This window comes from Mesoplodon densirostris, chromosome 13 (assembly GCF_025265405.1).
Source record: "Mesoplodon densirostris isolate mMesDen1 chromosome 13, mMesDen1 primary haplotype, whole genome shotgun sequence".
NCBI classification, from domain to species: domain Eukaryota; kingdom Metazoa; phylum Chordata; class Mammalia; order Artiodactyla; family Ziphiidae; genus Mesoplodon; species Mesoplodon densirostris.
This window is the reverse complement of record NC_082673.1, coordinates 78,148,342-78,165,745: the sequence shown is the minus strand read 5'-3', so window position 1 is coordinate 78,165,745 and position 17,404 is coordinate 78,148,342. Positions and strand designations below refer to the sequence as shown.

General features: G+C 43.2%; 1 protein-coding gene across 2 annotated transcripts in view; it reads right to left on the bottom strand.

Moving 5' to 3' along the window:
• Positions 1 to 165: 165 nt before the first annotated feature.
• TRMT12 (tRNA methyltransferase 12 homolog) overlaps positions 166 to 17,404 on the bottom strand; it is a 51,415-nt gene continuing 34,176 nt past the window's right edge. For both annotated transcript variants that reach the window (XM_060116246.1, XM_060116245.1), the window contains exon 4: positions 166 to 4,053. In XM_060116246.1, the coding sequence (XP_059972229.1) occupies positions 2,477 to 3,796 (1,320 nt within the window). In that variant the 5' untranslated portion in view covers positions 3,797 to 4,053 and the 3' untranslated portion in view covers positions 166 to 2,476. The remainder of the gene's footprint in view (positions 4,054 to 17,404) is intronic.

Genomic DNA, 17,404 nt, shown 5'->3' with positions numbered 1-17,404 from the left:
AGAGGCCCGCGTACAGCAAAAAAAAAAAAAAAAAAAAAATAAATAAATAAATAAAAACCCAGAGACAAATACCTATTTTCTCACTGTTTCTGGCCTCTCTGAAATTGTGTGTGATTGTTGGTCCGGAAATCTTGCAAGTTATTATCATATCTAATCAGAAAGATATCATTGCTAATATTTTAATAGTCATTTTATAATATAGGTAAGCATTCCAAACATAATTGTAGCAAGAAATTCTTATGTGCTTTACATGTTGAAACATTGTGTCAGCTGAAGTAGGTATATTATTGCTAGAGTGAATTTCATCAATAATGATTGTGAAAGTTAGTACATTTACGTCAAAACAATTATTATAAACTTCTAAATAGTTTTAAAAAATTGACAAAATTTATGAAACAACGGCCCTCAAGGCATCAGACATAGGCGATGAAGAGCAATGGTCCATGAGAGGTGGAAAACAAACCAGGTGAGCCATACAATTGCTCCAACTTACAGCCTGGAGAAGTTTTCCATGCTGTGGCACGAGGATGGAGTGGAGGCCAGCAGTCTGACTCCCTGAGGTGAGGAGGTGAGTCCTGGGAGCCCAAGTAAGTAGAGTTCACAGGGTAGAATGCCAGAGAGGAGAAAGCCGCACACAAAGGGAACTCCAGAGATCTGCTGACCGTTGCCTTAAAGGTTTTCAGCTGAGTAATGATCAGCCCACATGATAGGAAACTACCAAAAGCCAACAAAAGACCCGCCAGAAAGGATTATAGGAAAAAATACTCAGAGCTCACACCACACGGGGTGGTGGATAATTCCTGTTTCTACATACAGCAAGAGTGGAAAATCTCATAATTCACAAGGCGTCAGAGAACGAAGAAAGGTCTTGCTTCAATAATGGAAAAAAATTAATCCTAGACTATATGCTGCTCTAACAAATGCTTAAAAGCAAGACTCAAAAAGATCAAACTGGGGCCTCCCTGGTGGCGCAAGTGGTTGAGAGTCCGCCTGCCGATGCAGGGGATACGGGTTCGTGCCCCGGTCTGGGAGGATCCCATATGCCGCGGAGCGGCTGGGCCCGTGAGCCATGGCCGCTGAGCCTGCGCGTCCGGAGCCTGTGCTCCGCAGCGGGGGAGGCCACAACAGTGAGAGGCCCAAAAAAAAGATCAAACTGTTTCCAAGTAACCTAACTGTATTCCAGAACAAAACTCAAAAATGCTTTTAAAAATATGAAAATAGTTTTAATCACTTAAAATAATAGTTTAGTTTGAAAATGACTAGTTTTATGGCTTGCCCATGTGAAGTGGCTGCACCTTGAGGCTGTTCAGAGTGACATATACTGGGTTTCTTCTCACACGTGTGCCCAGGGTGGAAGAAACTGAATTAAAAATGCTTTATATATATATTTGTGTCTCATCGTTTTAAAACAGTGATTCCTTACATTTAGTCATTCCAACAGTAAACAATGGCACTGGCAGAGAGCCATAAAATAAGGGGAGGCTTGGAAAACTGCACAGTATCTCACATTCCTTAGAGCTCCTTATGTTGGCCCTGATGTTCTCAGCCAGGGAAGGAAGATGGAAAGGGAGTCTGAGCCCTGTAAAAATCTAAGATTTTAATTCAAACTTTAAAAATTAGCTAGCAGTTGGCAGCTACTGCAGCAGCTAAGGCTGGAAGTCTAGTTTCCCTGCCCTGTCATTTAAAGCAGTCATTCTTAACACTTTCTCTACTATAATAAACCTAAGACACACCCTCCCCGCACCCACTCATTTAGGAATGCTAAAGTAGACACGTGGAGGTCATACACTAGAGTAATTTTTGTTCTCTTCCCTCCCTGATTTAGTCAGTCATAATAACCAAGCAGCACCACTTGAATGCCTTGCTTTGGACTCCAATGCTCAGACCCATCGATTTTACTTCTCAAATCCATTCACCTCCCACTGCCACCACCCTAGTCCAAGCCACCATCATCTCATGCCTGAACCGCCACAGAAGCCTCCTCGCCCTTCTCCCTGCTTCCATCCTGGCCCCACTCAGGTGAGTTTCCATACTGTAGCTGCCGTGATTTTGGAAACAGCACTGCGTCCTTCACTCTAAAATAACCAATGCCCTGTGTATGACTGTTTATTAGGTGACAGCCGTGTGAGACCTTGCCAAGAATCCCTCATTTTGCAAATGAGAAAATTCAAGGCCAAAGGAATACTGGAACCATGTACCGCAGGTTAGACAGAACTAAGGTCAGAATTCAGAACTCATGATTGCACAGCCAGGCCTCATTTCAATGAGCCACACTACTTCTCCCAGATACGCAGCTCATTCTGTAGGGTGTTAATGGAAGACAAATGAAATAATATGTATTGATTAAGAGCCTGCTTTTAGGGCCACAAAATATTAAAATAGATTACCAGGAGACAAGAGAGGTGAGGCCCCAGCCTGAGTTGATGCTTTAAGGGTCACTCACACGTAGATCCTCCTGTCTCAGGATCCACCTTCTCTAGCCAACTAGAGGACAGGGGCGGCATTCCAGATCCAGGACTATGTGATCCACGTGGGGAGCATAGGATTTCACTGGTTGGATGTGCAGGATTTGTGTCTTCCACGGTTTCCCGTGCACCTGTTGAAGAAGAGTGGCAATTCGAGTTTCTGCAGCTTCCGCCCACCTTTGCCACTCTGGCTTGGTGGCGGCTGACAGCATTTTTTTCCTAGAATCACTGGCAGCTCCATTTTTCAACTGGCTGGTGATCATTTGCTGAGGAGAAGACCAATCCTCCTTTTCCATTCCACTGCTTCCAGGAGGCTGGAGAGTCTTCCCTGGGAAAGATTCCACATTTTGGTGAATATGCAAAATGCCTCCGGCATCCTGTCTTAGCGTTTGGCAGGCAATGGGCCAGCCTTCTTCAGAGCTGGGAATCAGCCCCAGGTTCACCCTGTCCGCAATGTTTGAGAGCTTCAGTTTTCTGTTATCCCCGAAGTGTATCTGGCATCGACCAGCTACTCCATTGAGCTCAAGGTTATTTCTCAGAGCAACTACAGCATGGGGGTTCCACTCGCAGGCATGGACGAAGGCAGCACCAGCGTGAACGAGGAAAGGCAAGGTGAAATAACCCACCCCTGCATAGAGGTCCACCAGCACTTCTCCAGCGCAGGGCAGCGATGCCACACGAAGCTTCTCAGTGATGTTTCCGAAGGAGAACATGCACTGGGTGACGTCAAACTTACATCGGATCCCATTATCCACATGCTCTACCCAGCCATGGTCGCCCAGCAGCAGACTCACTGCTGGAGTTCGAGTGCCATCCGGTGACACCCGCCCTCGTTTGGCCAAACGCTGGACGCCAAGTGCCGAGGCAACCGTCTCCCAGAGTTCTGGTTCCAGATTTCTCCATTGCTTGGCTTGGAAACAGTCCTCACTCAGCAACAAGAGGTCACCATGTCGTTGCCAAGATCGGGGCAGATCAGCCTCCAGCTGAGCTGACCACGTCACTCCGCGGCCCTCTACCCAGCGACTCACCTCAAGACACAGCCTTTGGGCAGGTGAACAAGCCTGGGCCTTCTTTGAAGGAACAGGATTCAGGAGCTGCGTTAGCACACAGGTGCTGCCTGGAGCCACACGATTCCTCAGCTCCCGCAGGTGCTGCTCAGTGAGGGCCTCTCCCAGCACCGGTAGCGCCACGGTGCCATCCGGCATCTTTTCCACACGGTGCTGTCTCTCCAGGAGTTTCTGCTTCTCGAGATATTCCCTGTATTGCTGGGTAAACCGCGGTTCAGTCACAACTGCGACAACAGCCGCGGACTTCCCGCCTGCCCTGTCCATGTTGCTGGCCCCGCACTCCCTGGGATTCCCTCGGTGAGACTCCGAGTCCACTCACCTCCGTCCGCACATCCAAACGCAAAGCCGGAAGACAGGCGCGCACCCGGCTGGCTGGGGCCGGAAGTGACGTCAAACCGGCAAGGCGGAACTATATGATATTATCGCGCTCGTTGATGAATGGCGTCGACGTTGCCGTTGCCGTTGCCGTGTGAGGCCGCTGCCGCCATCTTTGTTGTGGCCAACCGTTAGCTTGTTCCTGCCTAGGGGGAAATTAATAACAAGAAGGAATTCTGTGGTTGAGAGTCCGCCTGCCGATGCAGGGAACACAGGTTCGTGCCCCGGGCCGGGAAGATCCCAAATGCCGCGGAGCGGCTGGGCCCGTGAGCGATGGCCGCTGAGCCTGCGCGTCCGGAGCTTATGCTCCGCAACGGGAGAGGCCACAACAGTGAGAGGCCCGCGTACCGCAAAAAAAAAAAAAAAAAAAAAAAAACCAAAGGAATTCTGCCGGCTTAAAAACTTCAAATCAGTTGGTATCCTCCAGAACCTTCAGATACTCTCTGCAATGCTGCTCACAAATCGAAAGAAGTGAACCTGGAATGATGCAATGAATTTGGAGAAAGCCTTCCCTTAGTCCCGTGCTGCGCCTAAATCTGGCACCTACATCTCAGCCTGAGATGGAACTGTTCCCTTGACTAAACACATTCTAGGGACACCAGTCTCCTTTCGCTTCCTTTATAAAATTGGCCAAACCTTTTCTTGTGCTCTTGCCTTTGTACTTGCTGTCCTATTTGTCTGAAATGCCCTTCCCCTAGAAGATACAATGGCTGGTGATTTGTCTGAAGGTCATCTTCTTGTGAGGCCTTCATTAAACACTCTCTTCCCTCCACATTATGTCTATTTAACACTGCAATTTCTTCTTTAGCTCTTGTTTTGCTATTTATTTGTTTATACTTAAAAGCCTCTCTCCCCCGGTAGCAAATAATGTTCTCATGGATAAGGGATATTCTTTTTCTGTTTATTGCTACGGCCCCAGCATCTTGTATAGTTCCTGGCCATGAGTAATGTGGCTTGGCAAATACTATAGTTATTAAGAGAATGATTGCTTTGAGCACAAAGAGACTTGAACATGTTCATACTTATTTAACTGTTAACCCATTCCATAAATGTAGAAATGATCCCAAATTCAGACAAAGATTATTACACTAAAATGGTCCTTGTTGTTTTAAACCTAAAGATGAAAGGTTAAAAGAATTATGGTACATCCTTTTGATGGAAATATTATACAATTATGATGATGATCATATGAAATTTTAATGACATGGGATGTTACTCTTATTGCAGTGCTAATTGCAAAATCTATAATTGTGCCTTAGATCATGGCATATTATTTATTTTTGTGCATAAATAAATTTATTAGGGCATGCTCTAATATGTGAACATTGACTCACTGAGATTCCCTGTATGTGATGTAATTACAGATGATTCCATTTTCTTTTATACATTTTCTCTAGTTATAAATTGTATATGATGAACAAATGTTATTTTTATTTACTAGAAAAATCTTCAGAAAATCTATGATGCAGTCAGGAAGAATTTTTTCTGGGTCTCAAACAAATTGAAACTCCCTTTAGTTTATTATTTATAGCAGGGGATGGAAGAAGTCATATCTTACAAAATGTTCTTTCTCTAGGTTTCTTTCTGTTCCAACGTCAGTCTGACATCTTGCAACAATAATTAAAATAAGGTCATACAAACTTTGACCCACACTACACCTTACTTTTAACCTGAGATAAACAAAATATGGAGGGATATGATTGAAAGCCAGCAATGTCTGAGTGCTGGAAATGGTCCTTTTAAAATTGCAGATTTACAAATGAGCCACACTTGTAGATGGCCACTTTGATCCCCGTCACTCAAGCACATGACCTCACTTTCCCCACCAGTTCCATCACTTGAACTCATTAAAATCAGAACAAAGCAAAAGTAACCAGCAATGACCATAATAAACAAGCTTGTAGACAACCCATGAGTTCAAATACAGAAGAGGATAGTTACTTAGTAAAGGAGAAGTAGGCTAGGGAGATTAGCTGGAGAGGAGAGGGGAGGTTGGGCAAACTTTTTCACAAACTGACCCTCCCAGAGTGGCCAGAAAGATCTAATTCCACCTTAATCTCAGTCACAGAGACCCCACCTGGAGATGCGTTTGTATAACCATCTCTTCTTGATGAGACGCCAGCATACTGAAGACCAAGGGATCATATGCTTCACAAGAGGCTACATTCAATCCTTTAAGGGCTTTCCCCCCTGTAGGAATGAGGTTCTGAACTGTGTTGGGCTGGCTGTATATACAAGAGCTTTCGTTCTCAGCTTGAGATATCCTGGAGCCTGAAAATAAGGAGGAATAATTGCTTCCCTTTAATTATTTTTCTCTTCCTACCTTTCTTCACTCTGCTGGCTGCACCTGGAATGCCTTTCCCTTCCACTGGGTCCCTCTTCTTTTGTTCATTCATTTCAGCATCACTTCTGCATATTTTGAACACCAACTATTTGCTAATCTCCCCAAGTGCTAAGCTCGTTGAAGCACAGAGAATTGAATAAGATGCAGTTCTTGCCTTCACACAACTCAATTTTGTGTTATTGGTACATTCACAGATAAGTTTAAATGTTCCTGGAGTTTCAGTTTCTTCATGTTTTGTGAGTGTGGAGAAGAGATCAAGCCCTCCTTCTCTTACCTTTTGAAGAACACATCCTGTTGCTTTTCCTCCTCCCTCACTGAATGCTTCTTTTTATGGGTATAATGGTCTACCATTTCCTCCCTACGTGGTGTCTCCCAGGCACTTCAAACTCAACACTTCCAAAATGCACTCACTTCTCCCCACTTCTCTTTAGCTCGTGAAATGCCCCTGCCAGTCTCCTAGACACTCACGTCAGAAACCTGGGACTTTTACTTATGCCTTGTTCTTGCCCTCGGTGTTTAAAACAAAGCCATCCCCATTTTTGATGGACTTGACCCGCCTTGACATAGTTCCACAGGGAATCTCCATCTCTCTGTCCACGGTGACATTGCCATAGACCTTGTCTCACAGCTTCCTGAATGGACATCTGCCTGTATTTATTTCACCGATGACACACTATTACTTGCCTCTACTTATGTTATGTCAATGTATTTTTTTCATAGACTTAAAAAAATTTTAATTGACTTATAATTAACATAAAATATTATATTATTTTCAGGTGTACAGCATAGTGATTTGATATTTTTATACATTATGAAATGATTACTGCAATAGGACCAGTGACCATCTGTCACCATACAAAGTTGTTACTATATTATTGACTATATTCTCTATGTGTACATTACATCCCTGTGACTTATTTTTCTTATAGATGGAACTTTGTACCTCTTAATCCCCTTCATCTATTTCATCCATCCTCCTTCCCCCTCTCCCCACTGGCAACCACCAGTTTGTCCTCTGTGTCTATGAGTCTGTTCTCTTTTGTTATGTTTCTTCATTTGTTTTGTTTTTTAGATTCCACTATAAGTAATATCATAGGATATTTGTTTTGCTCTCTGACTTATTTCACTTAGCATAATATTCTCCAGGTCCATCTATTTTGCTGTAAATGGCAAGATTTCATTCTCTTTTATGGCTGAGTAATATTCCATTGTATATGTGTATAACATATCTTCTTTATCCATTCATCTATGAATGGACACTTAGGTTGCTTCCATAGCTATTGTAAATAGTGCTGCAATGAACATATGGGTACATATATCTTTTCAAATTAGTGTTTTTGTTTTCTTCAGATAAATATCCAGAGGTGTAATTATTGGATCGTAGGGTAGTCCTATTTTTAATTTTTTGAGGAACCTCCGTACTGTTTTCCATAGTGGCTGCACCAGTTTACACTCCCACCAACAGTGCACAAGGGTTTTCTTTTCTTCACATCCTCGCCAATACTTGTTTCTTGTCTTTTTGTTGATAGACATTCTGACAGGTGTGAGGTGATATCTCATGGTGGTTTTGATTTGCATTTCCCTGATGATTAGTGATGCTGATCATCTTTTCATGTGCTGTTGACCATATGTATATATTCTTTGGAAAAATGTCTATTAAGGCCCTCTGCCCATGTTTTAAATGGCCTGTTTGTCTTTGATACTGAGTTGTAGTTCTTTATATACTTTGGGTATCAATCCCTTGTTGAATATATCATTTGCAAATCTCTTTCCCCTTTCAGTAGGTTGCATTTTCATTTTGTTGATGGTTTACTTTGCTGTGCAAAAGCCTTTTTAGTTTAATGTGGTCCCATTTGTTTATTTCGTTGCCCTTTTTTTGCCCTGCCTGAGGAGACATATCCAAAAAAACATTGCTAAAGTCTGACGTCAAGGAGGTTATAGCTTGTTTTCTTCTAGGAGTTTTATGATTTCAGGTCTTACATTGTCTTTAATCCATTTTGAGTTTATTTTTGTACATGGTATAAGAAAATAGTCCAGTTTCATTCTTCTGCAGGTAGCTGTCCAGTTTTCCCAATGCCATGTATTGAAGAGACTCTCTTTTCCCTAAGTATATTTCTTGCCTCCTTTGTTGTAGATTAATTGCTCATATTTTGGGACTCTGTTCTGTTCCATTGATCTATTTATGTCTGTTTTTGTGCCAGTACCACACCATTTTGATTACAATAGCTTTGTAGTATAGTTTCAAGTCTGGGCCTGTGATATCTTGGGTTTTCTTCCTTTTTCTCAAGATGTCTTAGGCTGTTTGGGGTCTTTCATAAACTTTGTTTTATTATAAAAAGAGCTACATTGTCACATTATAAAGCATATTATGCCATAAACGAGTATTCCATTATTGTATGTTGGCTTTAAATAATTCATATTATGATACCTGGAGTTTGAGACTTTGTAATATTTAATTTATAAAAACAAAATAAAAATAACAAGTTTTAATAAAATATCTTATCTGAAAAGTTCTCACTTTAATTCATTAGTGGATAGGTTTAGTGAATTTTTAATGTTCTATAATAAAATCTCAATATGAATTATTTGTCTTTTAACTTATTGATTTGTAGTGGTTTAAATGTAAATGGTAAAATGAATATTCAAAATGCATGGGTCATAACCTGAAAGCACCTTTATTTTGCCTTACTACTCACTGGGGCAGTCCTTCCCCTGTTCATGCCTGAAGACACAGACCACCTGTAGCTTTCCTTCTTTGACCCATTGGTTATTTAGGAGTGCATTGTTTAATTTATAATGCTTGGAATTCCCCAAAATTCCTTGTCATTGATTTCTTTTTTTCTGATCAATCAATCAATTAATTAATTAATTTTTGGTTGCATTGGGTCTTTGTTGCTGCATGCAGGCTTTCTCTAGTTGCGTGAGCGGGTGCTACTCTTCATTGTGGTGCACGGGTTTCTCATTGTGGTGGCTTCTCTTGTTGCAGAGCACAGGCTCTAGGCAAATGGGCTTCAGTATTTGTGGCTTGTGGGCTCTAGAGCACAGGCTCAGTAGTTGTGGTGCACAGGCTTAGTTGCTCCGCCGCATGTGGGATCTTCCAGGACCAGGGCTCAAACCCAGGTCACCTGCATTGGCAGGCAGATTCTTAACCACTCTGCCACCAGGGAAGTCCCTCCCTTGTCACTGATTTCTAATTTCAGTCCACTGTGGTCAGAGAACATACTTTGGTATGATTTCAATCCTTTTAAAATTATCAAGGCTTGTTTTATGGCTTAGCATATGGTCTATCCTGGAGAATGTTCCATGTGCTCTTGAGAAGAATAATATGTATTCTGCTGTTGTTGGGTGGAGTGGTCTATAGATCTGTTAGTTGATACCTTTACAGCTCATGCTCAGGTGAAATATTCTATTGTCACCACAATTCACAAACATACTCTCAGTTCAGAAACCAGACTGTTCAGAGTATATCTAAATGCATGGCCTTTTATTCCCTTGTATTCAACATACTCTCTCTCTTTGTTGCAGCTCACTTTCATGACTGCTCTTACTGCAGTCTCACTTGGTTCCTCCTGAGATTTCAGGCCAATGGGCACATCCTCAGGAAAACCCTCTCTAACCTCCTACCCATCTGCCCTATAAGTCAAATCCTTATCAACGATTTTCATAGCACCATGCTCTTCTCTTATACCCTTCCCAACTTTTTCTTTTTTTTCTGTTTTAATAATACTTTTCCATTTTTAAGTTTGATTAGTGGCTATCTCCCCCCAAGTGTGTATGTTTGAAGTGGCAAGGAGCTGGATTTCCCCCTCATTATCATATTCCCTTACTGCATTTAGGAGGGTCCACCACACATAGTACATCCTCATAAAGTATCTGTAGAATGAACACATAAGTGAGTGAATGAATGAGGAAAGGAACGAAGAAAGATCTGCAGTTTATGGTCAGAAAGAATTTTAGTTCCAAAATACTGCCACTAGATGGCAGCAATAACCAGCAGCAAAGTAGTCGAAGCCTCTGAATTCTTGGGTTTCAGATGGTTTGGATTTTCCCGGCTTCTCAGGGGTCGTACCCTTTCCCATGGGCCTTTTTTCATCAATCTCTATTAGACATCCCTTATTGACATGGTTAATCTGGATGTGTGAGTGTATTTGGCAACAAGTAACGGAAACCTCCAAAACAGCGGCTCCGCAGTGGGTGGAGAGGCAAATCTATTTTAATATAAACGTCCAGGGCTGCTGTAGCTGTTCAGGAAACTCCTCAGTAACCCAGGCTCCTTCTCAGCCTCAGTGTGACCCTTTTATCCTTGTGGTTTCAAGACAGGCACTGAACTTCTAGGCTCTGTGAGCTCACTGGGTCAGGAAGAATAGGGCAGAGCAAGAAGAAATAAGAAATGCCCACCACGTGGACTGCCGCCTACCCCTCTGGGACAGGAGGGTCTTATTGCCAACCCTCCCCCCACCACCGACTGCCGGGGAGGCTGGGAAGTGGGCTGGTTTTACTTTCCGATTATGGAAATAATCGAGATGCATAAGGGAGAGTGAGCGAAAGTCAGGCATTCCTGTAGGCAGTAGGTGAAAAAGCCCCTGGAAACAACAAACAGGTTCTGGAGAAGGATTCAGAATGAATGACAGGAAGGAGACATAAGGGCCAAGAACAGGATCTATGGAAAAAGTGTTAATAAAATGTATAGTTTACCTAAGAAAAGGCTGAACTGACTCTTGTTGCCTTCATCTTCACCCAGCAAACTCCTATGTGTTTCTCAAAATTCCAATTCAGATTGGGGGTCACCTTTTTCAGGAAGTCCTTCCAGGCTTCTCTCTCCTTTTCCTCCCACCTGGGTTTTTTTAAGGACAATGTAAAACCAAAGATTTTAAGCTATTTTTAATAGAGGCACTGAGGAAAATAATAATGTTTAACAAGTGCTTACCATGTGCCAAGCACGGATGTCAATGTTTTATACTAATTAGCCTTTCCAAGAACTCTATGAGGTGTGTACTATTATTGTTTGTGTTTCAAAGAAAGCAATATTGAGGTTGTCACACAGCTAGGAAGTGGTGGAGCCAGGATTCGCATAAAGGCCAGCTGACTCCTGAGTCTACATTTTTAACCACTGTCCCTATACTGCTTTGAAGAACAATTCAAGAACAATTTTCACAGGGCTCCAAAATGATGCAATGCACCCCATGAGTATACAAGATGGTCCTAGTGGGTGAGGAGGGGAAATACTAAATTTTTCTTATTTTGATTTATTTTTTATATCTCATGTTTAATTTCTATATCTGCATATATTTAGTAAAGTACATAATACATTAGTACTATAACTCTTTCCAAAATTTATAAATAAAAATTTAGATACATAGTTTAGAGCTCTGGATTAGAGTTGCTGGCTTAAAAGCCTGGGACCAGTGAATAGAGTGGTGCCGCCTGAATGTACATGTATTACCAGGTGTCTCCACCAGGGGGTGCATTCATGGGAAAACAGACTGGTGCTTAGAGATTGCATCACTCTGTGTGGGTGTAGTGAGGGCTCTGAACATACTCACCACCTTCCTTCTGCCCACTGGATGCTTCTTACCCACCTGGCCAGTCCATTCACCTTCAGGCTTTAGGAAATCACTAAAGAAGATGACCTATCACAGCCCAGGGAGAATGCTGAAGGGTATTCCTATCCCTCATCTCTCCCTACACCCTCCTCACCTACCTACACCCTCCTCACCTTGAAACTCAGCTCAGGCATCACCCCTCCTACTTTCTCAACCATGTTCCCTCCCTCCCTTCCTCTACCACACCCTCACGTCTGGAGGAACTCATGCCTCTGCTAGGGTGCCCTTGAAAGCTCTGTTCATTTCTCACACGTGGCACATGCCACTGAGTACAGAGATCTCCCTGGCTGGACAGTGACCCCTTCAAGTTCAGGGGTCCATGTTTTCTCTCTGTCCTGACCCTCAGCACAGTGCCTGGGCGAGGAGGTGCACAGTAGATAACTATTCGTTGAGAAATGACTTTTCAGAGTCAGGTCATTCTCCTTTCAGGCGACTAGATGTGTAGCTGCCTCACCAGCTGAGTTAAGGTGTGAGTACACAAGGCTCACCCTCGGCATAGCAGCAGCTAGTGAGTTTCTTTCCCATCCTCAGAAGCAGATTTACTGCAACAGTAATGAATCTAAAGCTTCAGGTCCCCTCACTTGCACAGGCCCCTTCCAAAGGCCCTGCATGGGGCCCTTCACCATCATTTCACAAGGTCATGTGTTTTTGTAAAATGTGTGAAAGTAAGATGTCTTCACCACAAATGGTTAAGATCACTGTGTCACTCCATGCCACCTTCCCCTCTGGCCCACTTCCCTTCTTGTAGGGTGACCCTGGAGTGGCTGCAGGCATTCTGGGAGCCAAGTAGGTTAAGTTGAGAATACATGTAGTTTGGGGTTAGTGGGATACATTTATGCGCTTGCAGTCACTTCTGTGTGTGGTTAGGTTCTAGCTAGCCATTCAAATTTGGGAGTAGTTTCCAGGAATATTCCTATGTTTGGCTCCTGACTCAACGGGCATCTTGACACTGTGCAGGCCAGCTGTCCCATGATGATGTGAATGTGTTCTCTGGTGCTGGGCACCGGAAGGCTATGGGCCATGGAGGAGAAACCAGGCTTCAAAAGTAAGAGATCAGTAACTAGAGTGCAGAAAATTCTTTTAATCTTCAGACAGGTACAATTTTAAATGTAGGATTTGGTTCTTGACAATGTCTGGTTAAAATGGAATTTCTCTCCTGCTAGGAATATACTCAATAATGCAGCACATATAATCATATATACACCATACATTAAAAAAATTTTAAGAGTAGTGTATCTAGCCCAGACAAAACTGTAATTGGAAAAGATACATGCACCCCTATTTCACAGCAGCACTATTTACAATAGCCAAGATATGGAAACAACCTAAATGTCCATCAACAGATGACTGGATAAAGAAGATATGGCATATATATATATACACATACATACACACAGTGGAATACTACTCAGCCATTAAAAAGAATGAAATAATGCCATTTGCAACTACATGGATGGACCTAGAGATTATCATATGAAGCGAAGTAAGTCAGAAAGAGAAAGACAAATACCATATGATATCACTTATATGTGGAATCTAAAATACAACACAAATGAACATATCTACAAAACAAAAAACAGACTTACAGATATAAAGAACAGACTTGTGGTTGCCAAACTGGGAGTTTGGGATTAACAGATGCAAACTGCTATATATAGGACAGATAAACAACAAGGTCCTACTGTATAGCACAGGCAACTATATTAAATATTCTATGATGAACCATAATGGAAAAGAATATGAAAAAGAATACATATGTATAACTGAGTCACTTTGCTATACAGAAGAAATTAAACACAACATTGTAAATCAACTATACTTCAATAAAATTTTAAAAAGAGTATGGTACCTAGTGAAAAATCACATTCAACACAAGGTCAGCTCACTAAGACACACTCTTCCAATTTAGAAACACACAGTACTCATTAAACTGCCTGAATGGGGGAGTACCTGGCTGTCCAGTGGTTAGGACTCGGTGCTTTCACTGCTGTGGCCCAGGTTCAGTCCCTGGTAGGGGAACTAGGATCCCACAAGCCGCACAGTGAAGCCAACAAACAAACAAATGAACAAACAAAAAACTGCCTGAATGGAAGAGCAAAGCACAAAAGCACAAAGCTGCAGGCTCATGTTCCAGCCTCCCTGTCTTAGTCGTTCTACATTCACCCTCCAACCTCAGGAGTATTCAACTTTATTGGTTTAGATCTCATTTTGGTAGAATAGAGCAAAAGCATAAAGAAATATCCCACAAGAAGAAACTGGCTCTAGGACAAGAACACTGCCCTTGGTCATAAGAAGGGAAGGAATAAAAGGGCAGCCTGGCTATCAGATGGTGGCAGCACGGTCAGTAGCAGCAGGCAGCAGGCAAAGACACACACCCGATGGTTAGGGTTCACCTTAGCCCTCCTTTGAGTTTCCAAAAGAATCACCTGTCACTCAACCCATTTGGCTTAAGTAAGCCTAATAGGTAATCTCTCTGAAAATGTGATTGGATCCTTTTTTTAAACCAAGTGGTTGCTGACTGAGGATTTTCCAAAATGTAACATTTCTTATGTAAATCAAAATAAGAAAAGAAAAATCCAGCATTACACTTCCCTAGGCCAACTACATCAGTGCAGCTCAAGACAGAAAATTAAATAGGACAGGGCCAAAACACACTTTTCCCATAAAAACTCCTCTCTTGGCCATGAGTGGCCCCGGACACTTACCCACTACATTTAGAAACACATAGGGGCTGCTTTATTTTCTGTAATTCAACTTAATTTCTAACCTCAAGGTTCCTTTCCTCCCAAGTGATAGAAAATTAAACTCATTCCTGGTGATCTTCCCACTGAGGATTGGGCCATAGTTTTGGAGACCCTCCTGACACCTGGAACTTTGACATGATTTCAAACTTATGATGATGCCAAAGTATTGGGTAACAAGGTTTCAGCTGCGACTAGGATTGTCTGCATCTGCCTGGCCTCCTGGGGCTCCCACCGCACTTGGGTGGGTCAGGGGACTTTGGGGGAGCCTCCCTGTCTTGTCATTTGCCCAGACAAACCCAGGGGCCATTCTGGAATGTGGGGCCTGTTTCCCTCTTCATCCAGGATCTATAGCACCTTTCTCCTCTCTCATTTCCCCAATCCCACATTTTTGCAGAATTTCCCTTTTTAAACTTTGCCCCCAGGCTTCCTACTGATGGAAGAAATTTTCACAGATTGAGGTAAGAGGAAGTCATTCTGGCTTCTACATTATTTAAATTGAACTTTAACATGCTGACTAGAACAGCCTGTTTTGTGGCTTATCAAACATACATCATACATCTTCTTCGACGAATAAAGAAAAGGGTGCATTGGCCAGAAGTACAGCATGTTGATTTTAAAGATAAGGATTCGGGCCTCCCTGGTGGCGCAAGTGGTTGAGAGTCCGCCTGCCGATGTAGGGGATACGGGTTCGTGCCCCGGTCTGGGAGGATCCCATATGCCGCGGAGCGGCTGGGCCCGTGAGCCATGGCCGCTGAGCCTGCGCGTCCGGAGCCTGCGCGTCCGGAGCCTGTGCTCCGCAACGGGAGAGGCCACAACAGTGAGAGGCCCGCATACCGCAAAAAAAAATAAATAAATAAATAAAAAATAATAATAAAGATAAGGATTAAATGCCTCCCTTCCTGGGATGCCAGTGTTAGTCCTCCTTCAGTGATAAGCCTCCCTTCCCAGGTGCCAACGCCACAGGGACTCACTGTGTACGTGCTGATCTGACCTTTTGGAAACCTTGAAGGAACGTACCCCTATCATGTTTGATGTTCTTTGTTCTGACAAGACATAAAACTGTGCTGAAAATCATGCTTCGCTGGAACAGTTCCTCAGGGCTATTTGAGAGGCTGGCTCCCAGGCTATTCAATTTAGCGTGAATAAAACTCTTTTCTATTCCTAGTATAGACTGTATATTGGTTATTTCCATCGACACTGCCAAGACTTTTAGTTTGTATCTGGGGTTCCTCCCTGATCCTGGGGAATTGGGCTTTTGGGGAAAAATTTCAGGAAGACGGACAGGCTATTTCTCCTCTCTCCTGTCACATCCCTTCCGAGATGGTGAGCAGTGAGCCTCATAAACATAAATGGAGACAAAGAAAAAAAGGATGGGGAAAAACAAAACCAAGTAAATGAATACTTCAAAATATAGCCGAATGCATAAGTTTATTCTGAGTGTTCTTGTTAGGACTTGTCCTATGAAAACCTTACATACTATTTCACATAGTCTGCATGACAGCTCTGTAAGTTGAGCTTTATACCTTCTCTATTGAGGAAACTGAGGCCTGGAGAGACTTGGTAACTTGTGCAAGATGGCACGACTCACGTGTGGGTTTGAACGCAGCCTAAGCAACCCTCGAGGGGCTGCGGCCATGGATGGTGCTGTCAGGGCAGGGCTGTGGGCTCTCGCTGCGGACTCTAGGACAAACCTGGTGTCAGGAAAGACAGAGCTGTGCCTGTGGATGTACCAGCTCTGCCAGTTTATAACTGTGTTGTTCTGGACACGTCACTTAAGTGATCTGGGCCTCAATGTCTGCATCAGCAAATTAATAAGGTATAGTTAGATTCTCTGGACCCCAGTTTCCTCACAAGAAAATTAATAACGCAGAGCTGGATGGCTTCAAATGTTTTTTCTAGTCCAGGCATTCTCTGGCTCCAAACCATCTTTTAAATTCCAGTCACCAGAGTGATTTCTCTGAGAGTGATCCCACAGTCCCCTGACACACACACACACACACACACACACACACACACCCCATCAGAATTATCTGGTGGAGCATGTATAAACAGCAAATCCATACAATCAACACTGAGCGGCTACACGACACCAGATGCTGTGTGAAACGATGGGAATACAGAGGTAAACAAGACAGACATGGATTTAGGTTTTTAAGGAGGTTCTTGTGGGGATTGGTTCATTCCTGGCTCCACCACCTTCTACTCTGTTACCTGAGGCAGGTCACTTAAGCTCTCTGTGCTTCAGTTTCTCCTTCCCAGACAGTAATTGCACTTCTTACGGAGTTGTTGGAGAGTCAAGAAGATTACGTATAGGAAGCCCTCAACACAGTGTCTGGTATATAGTGAATAATTAAAATTTCTGGCTGTAATTGCTTCATCATCATTGCCCCAGAACAATGCTGAGTCATGGGAGATGTTCAGAGATGTGTTTTCAATAAGCGCATAAATAAATACATTATTCTCCATGGCAAAAAAAAGAAAAAAGACAGAAAAAGAATGATATCCACTCTAGTACCTTGTTGGTGTTGCTTACTTTCTTATTCTGTTTTTTGTTTGTTTGTTTTTTGCGGTACGTGGGCCTCTCACTGCTGCGGCCTCTCCTGTTGTGGAGCACAGGCTCCGGACGCGTAGGCTCAGGGGCCATGGCTCACGGGCCCAGCCGCTCCACGGCACGTGGGATCCTCCCAGACCGGGGCACGAACCCACGTCCCCTGCATCGTCAGGCGGACCCTCAACCACTGCACCACCAGGGAAGCCCTCTTATTCTGTTTTTTGACTCGGGAATTAGGTATACTAGAACCCACTT